Source organism: Mobula birostris, chromosome 11, assembly GCF_030028105.1.
Source record: "Mobula birostris isolate sMobBir1 chromosome 11, sMobBir1.hap1, whole genome shotgun sequence".
NCBI lineage: Eukaryota > Metazoa > Chordata > Chondrichthyes > Myliobatiformes > Myliobatidae > Mobula > Mobula birostris.
The window spans coordinates 5,500,988-5,512,386 of NC_092380.1; the positions used below are offsets into that span (position 1 = coordinate 5,500,988).

At 47.2% G+C, this 11,399-nt stretch overlaps 1 protein-coding gene across 3 annotated transcripts in view; it reads left to right on the forward strand.

The window, feature by feature from the left end:
• Window positions 1–11,399, forward strand: part of LOC140204766 (uncharacterized) — a 96,477-nt gene that overhangs the window by 39,524 nt on the left and 45,554 nt on the right. For all 3 annotated transcript variants that reach the window (XM_072271530.1, XM_072271529.1, XM_072271531.1), the window contains exon 2: window positions 5,379–5,533. In XM_072271530.1, the coding sequence (XP_072127631.1) occupies window positions 5,379–5,533 (155 nt within the window). The remainder of the gene's footprint in view (window positions 1–5,378; window positions 5,534–11,399) is intronic.

Below are 11,399 nucleotides of genomic sequence, written 5' to 3' on the forward strand. Positions count from 1 at the left end.
TGGATTGGAGGGCGTATCTTATGAGAATAGGTTGAGTGAACTTGGCCTTTTCTCCTTGGAGCGATGGAGGATGAGAGGTGACCTGCTAGAGGTGTATAAGATGATGAGAGGCATTAATTGCGGGGATAGCCAGAGGCTTTTTCCCAGCTCTGCAATAGCTAACACGGGGGGGCATAGGTATAGGTACCGAGGGGACGTCAGGGGTAAGTTTTTCACACAGAGAGTGGTGGGTGTGTGGAATGCACTGCCGGTGGCGGTGGTGGAAGCGGATAAAACAGGGTCTTTTAACAGCCTCTTACATAGGTACATGGAGTTTAGAAAAATAGAGGGCTATGCGCTAGGGAAATTCTAGGTAGTTTCTAGAACAGGTTAAATGGTTGGCACAACATTGTGGGCCGAAGGGCCTGTAATGTGCTGTAGATTTTCATGTTCTGTATTCTATGATCTGTTCGCTGAAGAACAGAGTCACAGAGAGAGAGAGAGAGAGAGAGAGAGAGAGGGGGGGAGAGAGAGAGAGAGCCTGTGACATGTCAAAGTGCTGGGTTAGAGACTGTAATTTTTGTTGGAGTGCAGATCATGGGCTCTTTGGGGGCTTTGCTGTTGCTTACTCGGGGGGGGGTGATGGGAGTTGATGCTTCCTGCTGGAACAAATGGGAGGGAGAGGGAGGGGGGAGAGGCTGATGCTTTGCTGCTGCGTATGTGACAGTGTGGTGGGGGGTGTGCAGTGGAGTTCTAACGTTTTTCTGTTATTCACTCTTTGGTGCTTTCCTCTGTTTTGTGGTTGTCTGTGAAGAATAAGAATATCAGGTTGTATACTGGATACATTCTCTGATAGTAAATGGGACCATTGTACCATTCACAAGCACAATGAAAACTTGTGTGACAGGAATTCTTCATGAGGATGTCTTCGACCCTAATGCTGGTGTACCTGAGGCTGGGATTAAGACACGGTCTGAAATGGGTTCAAGAATAAGAGCATAAAGCAAATGCTTGACAAAATCACTGGTAACCTTATGACTGAGCACTGAACCTATGTTCAGGTGTTCCTTAAATACTCAGTCCTTGGCACCCAAAACATGATTATCATGACTGTGTGCAGTTTTGGTCCCCTAATCTGAGGAAAGACATTCTTGCCATAGAGGGAGAACAAAGAAAGTTCACCAGATTGATTCCTGAGATGGCAGGACTTTCATATGATGAAAGACTGGATCGACTAGGCTTATACTCTCTGGAATTTAGAAGATTGAGGAGGGATCTTATTGAAACGCGTAAAATTCTAAAGGGATTGGACAGGCTAGATGTAGGAAGATTGTTCCCGATGTTGGGGAAGTCCAGAACGAGGGGTCACAGTTTGAGGATAAAGGGGAAGCCTTTTAGAACTGAGATGAGGAAAAACTTCTTCACACAGAGAGCAGTGAATCTGTGGAATTCTCTGCCACAGGAAACAGTTGAGGCCAGTTCATTGGCTATATTTAAAAGGGAGTTACATATGGCCCTTGTGGCTAAAGGGATCAGGGGGTATGGAGGGAAGGCAGGTACAGGGTTCTGAGTTGGATGATCAGCCATGATCATACTGAATGGCGGTGCAGGCTCGAAGGGCCGAATGGCCTACTCCTGCACCTATTTTCTATGTTTCTATGTTTCTATCAACTAACAGGAATGTCCTAAGCCCTTAAGGAGGCTGCTCTAGCTATCTGTACTCCAGAAAGTTAGAGCATTTAAATCTCAGAAGCTGACAAGGTCGGGAGTGTCTCGTAACAGGACCCCCTCCCCTATGGCTGACTCCTAGTTGCTTGGAGAGGTGGTGATGGTAATCATGGATGGGAGTTGGATCTAAGATGTCACTTTGGGCACCCAGCACCTTTTCTCCAGTCCGAATTCCTCCCAGTCCACTAGGTATTGCTGAACACCTCAATCAGTACGCGAGTCCAAGAGTCTTTTCACCAAGAAGACCTGTTCCCATCGATAAAGCTGGGTGGTAGTGGGGCTGCTGGTGGCAGGGCTAAGATGCTGCTGAAGTCAGGCTTTAAATTAGAGATGCGGGAGGTGGGGTTGATCTTTAGAGTCTTGGGGAACTGCAAGGTATAAGCCACCAGGTTTAATTTCCTCAGGATCTTAAAGGGACCAATGAAATTGGGCACCAACTTTCCAGATTCTTCATGGAGAGGTATATCATGAAAAGGCAGCCAGACCTGTTGCCCAGGTTGCAATGCGAGTCCCAGACTTCTCCTTCAGTTTGCCTTAGTCTCTGCTCTCCAGGTAGAGGCCAGCAAAAGCTCTCTTACCTTCATCCATTTCTCCGTGCAGCATTGGACAAGATCTTCTGCAGCAGCGACCCCCACCTCAGGTTCTTGTTCTGAAAAGAGACATAGAAGATAACCGAGTTGGCACTCAAACGGAGACATCCCGTGCACCAAATGCTGCAAGGTGTTGTGGGCGATCTCAGCCCACACCAAATGGCCGCACCACTCATCTGGTCTTTCTGAGATCAGGCATTCAAGGTACTCTCTAAATCTTGGTTGATCTGCTCTGTCTGGTTGTTGGACTGTGTGTGAAGCTCAGTGGAAAAGCTTGCTGTTGCCCCAGTCAGCTTACAGAAAGCCTTCCAGAAATGTGATGAGAATTGTGGACCATGACCAGAGACAACGCCCACTGGGAATCTGTGGACTATGAAGGCCTGGTCCAGGACAACCTGGGCCACCTCTGGCACGGAAGGTAGCTTCTCCAAGGCAATGAACTTGCAGGCTTTTGAAAACTAATCAAAAGGCACCATGATGGCTTCCGGTAATTCCCTCCCCCTCCCTTCCCTTATCCCTATGTCACTCTGCCTCCTCCCCCAGCTGCCTATCACCTCCCTCATGGTTCCGCCTCCTTCTACTACCCATTGTGTTTTCCCCTATTCCTCCTTCACCTTTCCTGCCTATCACCTCCCTGCTTCCCCTCCCCCACCCCTTCATCTTCCCCCTTACTGGTTTTTCACCTGGAACCTACCAGCCTTCTCCTTCCCACCCTCCCCCACCTTCTTTATAGGGCCTCTGCCCCTTCCCCCTTCAGTCCTGACGAAGGGTTCCGGCCCAGAACATTGACTGATCATTTCCACGGATGCTGCCCGACCTGCTGAGTTCCTCCAGCATGTTGTGAATGATCCAGGAACAGTTTTTTCCCCTCTGCCATCAGATTTCTAAATGGACATTGAACCCATGAACACCACCTCACTTTCTTACTATTTCTGTTTTTGCACTATTTTTAATTCAACTATTTAATATGTGTACATATATTTACTGTAATTCACTTATTTATTTTTCTATATTTATCATGTATTGCATGGTACTGCTGCTGCTGTTAACTAATTTCATGACATAAATTGGGCACGTGGCCAAGTGGTTAAGGCGTTCGACTAGCGACCTGAAGGTCGTGAGTTCGAGCCCCAGCCGAGGCATCATGTTGTGTCCTTGAGCAAGGCACTTAATCACACATTGCCCTGCAATGGCACTGGTGCCAGGCTGTATCGGCCTTTGCCCTTACCTTGGACAACATCGGTGTCGTGGAGAGGGGAGACTTGCAGCATGGGCAACTGCCGGTCTTCCATACAACCTTGCCCAGGCCTGCGCCCTGGAGAGTGAAGACTTTCCAGGCGCAGATCCATGGTCTCGCAAGACTAACAGATGCCTTAGACTTAAATTGGTGATACTAACCCTGATTCTGATTCTGACTTGGTGGTACATAAAAAAACATAAAACATAGAAACTTACAGCACATTACAGGCTCTTCAGCCCACAATGTTGTGCCAACCATGTAACCCACTTTAGAGACTGCCTAGAATTTCCCTAGCACATAGTCCTCTATTTCTCTAAGCTCCATGTGTCTATCTAAGAGCCTTTTATAAGCCCCTATTGTATCTGCTTCCACCAACGCCGTCGGCAGTGCGTTCCACACACCCACCACTCTCCGTGTGAAAAGCTTGCCCCCGACATCCTCTATTTCCAAGCACGTTAAAACCATGCCCCTTTGTGTCAGCCATTTCAGCCCTGGGGAAAAGCCTCTGGCTATCCACATGATCAATGCCCCTCATCATCTTATACACCTCTCTCAGGTCACCTCTCATCCTCCATTGCTCCAAGGAGAAAAAGCCAAGTTCACTCAACCTATTCTCATAAGGTACGCCCTCCAATTCAGGCAACATCCTTGTAAATCTCCTCTGCACTCTCTCTATAGTATCCACATCCTTCCTGTAATGAGGTGACCAGAACTGAGCACAGTACTCCAAGTGTCTTATATAGCTGTAGCATTACCTCACGGCTCTTGAACCCAATCCCATGGTTGATGAATGCCAACACACCATATGTCTTCTTAACAACACTGTCAACCTGCACTTCAGCTTTGAGTGTCCTATCGACACGGACCCCAAGATCTCTCAGTCCCTCCACAGTGTCCCAAGATCTCTCAGTTCCTCCACACTGCCAAGTCCCACTGGTGGTGTGGGACTTGAGGCTCCAGTACCTCCTGCACGATGGTAGCTGAGAGAAGGAATTCTCCGGCATCATGGAGATTGCTTCGAGAAAGTCAGAAGAGGCCATGCTAGGTGCATAGATGGCACTTTGCAGAAATCTTCAATGCAGAGGAGGGGGGTCACAGAAAATTCATGTGGAATGGTAAACCAAGATGGCTATGTGAAAAGTACATTTGTGTTGCTAGAACAAGTTCTGTGGGGGCATTGAATTGGTCTTCCAAGTTCCTGTCAGTTAAGCCATCAGATGACATGCTAGAAATGACGATGGCCACGTGTGTGGGTAAAGGGAGTTAAAATAGAAGTTGAAAGTAATGAACGGGTCAAGAAGATCCACGAAAGTGGGGGAGGTTCAAGTAACTGAGAATGAGGAGGCACTTGCAACTGATGATGTGGTTAGATTGGGAATGCTGAGATCAGCAAGGAAAGCACCCTGGACTTTGGCTGCAGAGGGAGGGTGATGGGGATTTTCAAAGAAAGAGATGAGGATGAAATATTGGTTACTGCCTCAGATTTAATTTGCAAGTGAATTTCACTTAAATTAATTAGTCAAATTAGTTGGTTCCTTAAGGTTGTTCTAGCTGGTGGTGAGGTGGAGGGAGGGGTTAGAGAGGATAAGTTCCCACCACCCCTTAAATTCTCCAGTGGAGTGTGTCTCAAATAGCCTCTGTCAACTAAGTCCAGCTGCTGGCCTTCATGTGTGTCAAGTTACTAAGTCTGGCAGAGCTGTTTCTACTGACAGGAGAACGGGCAAAGGTTGGTTACTGGCACCTTAAAACCGTCGCCTTGGGCAGATGGGGTTGGTCAGCCATGGTTGGCAGCTGATCCAGGAGAAGGAAAACTCTGATCTCCAACCTCCACTGTCTTGCAGCTACACCCACTCACAGGGAGGGCAAAATCCCCAGCTGGAGTCCCTGTGGCAGCCCTACATTGAGTTCGACACTGACTGGCGAATCCCGTGACGCTGCTGGTGCCAAACCGTATCGATCTCCGCCGTTCCTCTGGGTTCATCAGATGCATGGAGAGGTGAGCCTGCTTCACGGGCAACAGCTTGCTCTCCATATCGGACTGTCCTGTCTTGCGTATCACAAAGGCATCTAGGACACAATACCCATGATCGACCCTGATCAATGGAGGGCCTCCGTTAAATTAGTTGCATTAAAGTAGGCCTGGAGCTGCATACAGTCAGCTTTCATAAAGACAACAGTGTCTGCTGCTTTGATACCATTGTAAATCAGGCCTAACCATTTAAATTCCTTTCCCTTTTTTCCCATTCCGACATGGCATCCTCTACTGGCACAATGAGGCCGCTCTCAGGTTGGAGGATCAACATCTCATATTCCATGTGGGTAGCCTCCAAAATGACAGCATGAGCACCAATATCTCCAGCTTCTGGCATTTTCTCAACCACCCCCTTCTCTCCTCTTCCTTTCCCCATTCTGGCTCCCCTCTTCTCCTCACCTGCTTATCATCACTGGTGCCTCTCCTCCTACCCTTCCTCCCATGGTCCACTCTCTTCTCCTATCAGATTCCTTCTTCTTCAGCCCCTCACCTTATCCACCTATCACCTCCCAGCTTCTCACTTCATTTCCTCCCCCCACCCGGTCTCAACCTTCACCTTCCAGCTTGTACTCCTCCCCCTCCCCCAGTCTTCCTTTTCTGGCGTTTTCCTCCCTTTCAAGCATGGATGAAGGGCCTCGGCCTGTTTATTTCCTTTCCATAGATTCTCCCTGACCTACTGAGCACTGTTCCCTCTAAGCGGCACGGGTACGTGGCCGCGAACTAACTAAAATGCTCCCACACACATAACCTTTGTTGCTGCAGCGCTGGAATAAAGACAGGCGAAAATAAATCTACAAAACATAAAGAATTTTCTTTGGTGTACTTTATTTCATTATACCCTTCAATTAATAAATAAAATGACAAGTATGAGATTTTTCAATTTCATTCTAAATATTCATAGCGTGCATATTACAAAGAAAAAGTGCCACTGAGTTTTCAAGCCATGTAAAAATTTCCTGTTCAGAGCAACTGTGAAAAAAATTTATAGGGAACGTTGCTGCTGATTTCCTCTTACATCCTTCCAGCCTCTGCAGAATGTCTTGTAGTTATGAATCAGCTGGCTTTCTACAACAATCCCATATTTTACAGACTAGCATTAGTCTTTAAAATTTCAAAGTTCAAAGTACATTTATCATCAAAGTATGTATACATTATACAACCTTCAGATTCGTATCCTAACAGCCAGCTGTGAAACAAAGAACCCAAAAGAAACCCGTAAAAGAAAGAAGGCTGTCGAACACTCACTATGCATTAGTTTGTGGATTTGTACTTCCCAAGCTTCATCATGGGACTGGAACTTTCAGCCCTGCATCACTAAAACAGAGTCTGGGATTACTAATGCAGTACTGTCCATCCAAGTTGCAATTGTGAACAGGTATTGCAATGAGCTCTTCGGGCTAGTATGGGGAGAAGACAGTATTGGGCTCCAAGGTTTTTAAGAGTGGTTAATTGTTGTTTAACGAGGGTGACTAATCGTTTAGAGTTCCTTGTGTTTTTCTCTCGAGCCACTCACTCTTTGTGATGCCTTCTGTTAAGTTTATTTTGATATAGGCTCGAGGACTCTGCGTTACTTGTATTATTTAACAGACGCCTGATTAAAGCTAATCATAGGATCCCGGTTTTGAGAATGTTTTATGTCTCACGGTGTTGCTTGGCCGATCCACTGATGTTCTGTTGGAATCCTTATGGATAATCTCTGGTCACTGTCTCTACAATGGGGTCTTTCTTTCCTCTGCACTTGGGTTCTGACATTGCCAGCGCACATTGTGACAGGTATGGACATTGATTTTTCCATTTTCTTCCCTCTCCCCCTTCTCTATTCTTCCTTTCCCCACTCTGGCCATCCTCTTACCTCTTCTTCTCACTTGCCTATCACACCTCCCCCACCCCCGGTGCCCTGCAACTTCTCCTTGTCCCACGGTCCACTCTCCCCTCCTATCAGATTCCTTCTTCTCTGGTCCTTTACCTTTTCCACCTATCAGCTCCCAGCTTCTTATTTCATCCCCTTCCCCATCCACATGAATTCACCTATCACTTTCTAGCTTGCCTTTCTCCCCTTGTCCCAACTTTCTTTTTCTTGCACCTTTCCCGTCCCGATAAACGGTCTTGGCCCGAAACGCTGCCAGTTGGTTCATTTCAGTAGATGCTTCCTGACCTATTGAGCTCCTCCAGCATTTTTTTGCGTGTTGCTTTGGATTTCCAATATGTGTTCGTGAACAGGTTGTCCTTGTTTCTGAGGGGAAATTGCTTTCTGACTAGAACTGTCATTTCTGCTGCGAGGAATTCAGTGATGTTCCGGCTGTGGGACATACTGAAATGCGCAAAGGGAGGAACTCTGAACAATCTGACACAGAAATGGAGATAGCAGGCAAACTGCTGGGAGATGCAAGTACACCAGCTTGCACTGTATTAGGTGCCCCTGTAAACCTGCTCGTCCAATCAACTAATCACATGGCAGCAGCTCAATGTATGAAAGCGTGCAGACATGGTCAAGTGGTGCAGTTGTTGTACAGGACACAACAAGAGCATCAACTCGCCCAAACCTGTTCCCCGTGGCACAACAAAATGGAAAAGGAACAGGCAAAAATTAGAGAGTATAAAAATCATAAGACAGAAATGGTTCACAGTCCTTAAACGCAATTGTCCAAGATTAAACATGGAACCACTGTAGCATCCTCCGACATTACCAACATCATCAAAAGAGAGAGTCACCACATGAACGCAGAGAGGCCTATCGGCAAGCCACACAGCAATATAGTGTTCACAGTCTACTTCTCTGGCAGTCGGCGCCAAAGTCTTGCTCGCCTTCTGCATTCGCCTCCGTGTCTCAATCTTCCTCGGTGACTCACGGAATCAAAATGGAGTCTTCCGTTATGGTAATGTCCGGAATTTAAAGCTACTGACCTTTTCCACTGCCGACTTCCAATGTAGTCTGGCATATGTTCATCCACCTTCCCCTTTCTGAGTCAACAATCTGTTCTTTATTTTTACTGAAGTTGAGAGAGAGGGAGAAAGAGAGAGAGAGAGAGAGAGAGAGAGAGAGAGAGAGATATGGAGGTAGAGAGAGAAGGAGAGAGAGAGAGAGGGAGAGAGAGAGGGAGAGAGAAAGAGAGAGAGAAAGAGAGAGAGAGAGAGAGAGAGAGAGAGAGAGAGAGAGAGATAGGGAGGTAGAGAGAGAAGGAGAGAGAGAGAGAGGGAGAGAGAGAGGGAGAGGGAGGGAGGTTGTTGTGGCATCACTCATCTAGGTGCCTCTCTCACCCCTCTACGCTGATTCTTTGACACCTGTGACCTGTCCAACAACAGTGGTGTCATCGGCCAATCTGTACGTGTTTGTTTTATAGGATAATGAGGGCAGGTGGACTAAAGAAAAAAGGTGTAGGGACATGTAACACACACACAATGCTGGAGGAACTCAGCAAGTCAAACAGCACCTATGGTCGATGTTCTGGGCCGAGACCCTTCTTCAGGACTGGAAAGGAAGGGGGAAAACACCAGAACAAAGAGGTGGAGGAAGGGGAAGAGGGATAGCGAGAAGGTGAAGTCAAGTGGGTAAGAGATGAAAAGCCCTAGAGAGGGAGGAATCTGATGGGAGAGGAGAGTGGACCATAGGCAAAACGAAAGGGGGAGGAGACCCCGGGGGAGGTGATAGACAGGTGAGAAGAGGTAAGACGTCAGAGTGGGGAATAGCAGAAGAGGGGAGGGGTGAGGGAAAGTTATTTTTACCAGAAGGAGAAATCGACATTCATGCCATCAAGTTGGAGGCTACCCAGCTGGAATATAAGATGTTGCTTCTTCACCCTGAGGGTGGCCTCCTCTTGTGCCAAGATGGGGCCATGGACTAACATGTTGGAACAGGAATGGGAATCAGAATTAAAATGTATGGCTACTGGGAGGTACTGCTTTTGGCAGGTGGCTCGGAAGTGCTCAACAAAGTGCCCCACCCCCAATTCACAACAAGGCTCACCAATGTAGAGGAGGCCGTGTCAGGACTATCGGACACAATAGACCACCCCAACAGATTTGCAGGTGAAGTGTTGCCCACCTGGACTGTTTGGGGCCCTGAACAGAGGTGAGGGTGGGGGCGTAGCACTTTGACCGCCTGCGGTGATTAAGTGACGAGAGGTATGCAAATGCTTGAAGGCAGAAAGTCGCTTATGATACAAACAGAAAAAGAAACTAAGATGGGATCATCGTGTTTGTTATTGAGTCATAAAGTCTCCAATATGCCCAGATCAAACTATCTATGATAATCGCTCTCCTCAGACACCACCTGACCTGCTGGGAATTTCCAACAATCTCCTTTTGGTTTCAAGTTCTAGTAGCCGCTCTGACTTGATTTCTCAGCTTGATGTGTTTACTTATTTATTTATAATTTACTCATTTAGAGATACAATGTGGACTAGGTCCTTCCAGTCCCGCCCGGCAATCTCCGAGTAACTCTGACCAAATCATGGGAAAATTTACCTATTAACCAGTATCTCTTTGAACTGTGGAAGGATGCCCACTCATTCCACAGGAAAGACGTACAGAGACCCCTTACAGAGGACACCAGGATTGAACTATGAACTCTGACGCCCCAAGCTGTAATAGCGTCATGCTAACTGCTACTGTCCTCCAAGAGGACCACAAGTTTGCTGTTGGGTTTGGAGGCTTGCGTGCCCTAATGACCCAGAGAGCTACGCTGTCTGGGGTCAGGGCTTTATGATTTGGCTCTTGGTAGGGTCACCCATGCCAAACAGGTCAAAGCGTAGAGGCCAGACTAAGAGTGGTCCACTGCTCCTCCAGGTTTGGGGGTTCGGCTCAGGGCTGACAATGCTAACTGGTCAAACACAACTGTTACGGAAACTCCTTCTACATCTGAGTGTGATGGTATTTCTGAGCCTCCACCCGGGACTTGCGTGGCTGACAGTAGTGAAAGCTGAGAGGAAGCTACCGACACGATGAAGGAAGCCCTGAACACCACCAGAGATGGAGGATCTTCATTGCTGCCCTAAACGCCAGCGGAGTAACGGGCAAAAGGAGAAGAGGCAGAACCGCTATCTCACTGTGGTGCCTATTTGTTCTGTGTCTTACCCTCATTAATCTATAAAACAGATGACTCTCTAAATCATGGTACACCTCTGCAACCTATCAGATCTTCCATTTGTTCGGTTTACACCCCACAGTTTCCTGCTCTGCTTTCTATGCTTATTTTAATGAAGGGCCATCGACCTAAAATGGTGTTGTCCTTTCTCTATCCATCACCGTTGAGTTTTACTGTTATATTCTGCTTTCATTTTTGGATTTGCAACATGCACAGTGTTTCTTTTGTTTTCAATTAACCTTTCCTGTGTTCTGCCTGTGATGGGCACACCAAAACTGCAAATAGTACTTCAGCAGTTTCGCAAATTATAAACACGAGAGATTCTGCAGATGCTGGGAATCTAGAGCGATACACACAATGTGCTGGAGGAGCTCAGCAGGTCAGGCGGCATCTATAGGTGGGAATAAACTGTCGATGTTTCAGGCTGAGACAATTCACCTGCCCATTTAAAATTTCCCATTTTAATTCCTCAGCCCGTTCACCTTCCAACATAGAGTCATAGAGGAGCACAGCACAGAAACAGGCCCTTCAGCCCATCTAGTCCATGCCAAAAACATTTAAACTGCCTACTCCCAATGATCTGCACCTGGAGTGTAGCCCGCCATAACCTTACAATCCATGTACCTATCCAAACTTCTTTTAAATGTTGAAATCGAGCTTGCATGGACCTCTTGCGCTAGCAGCTCATTCCAGACCCTCTGAGTGAAAAAGTTTCCCCTTATGTTCCCCTTTTCACCTTTCACCCGT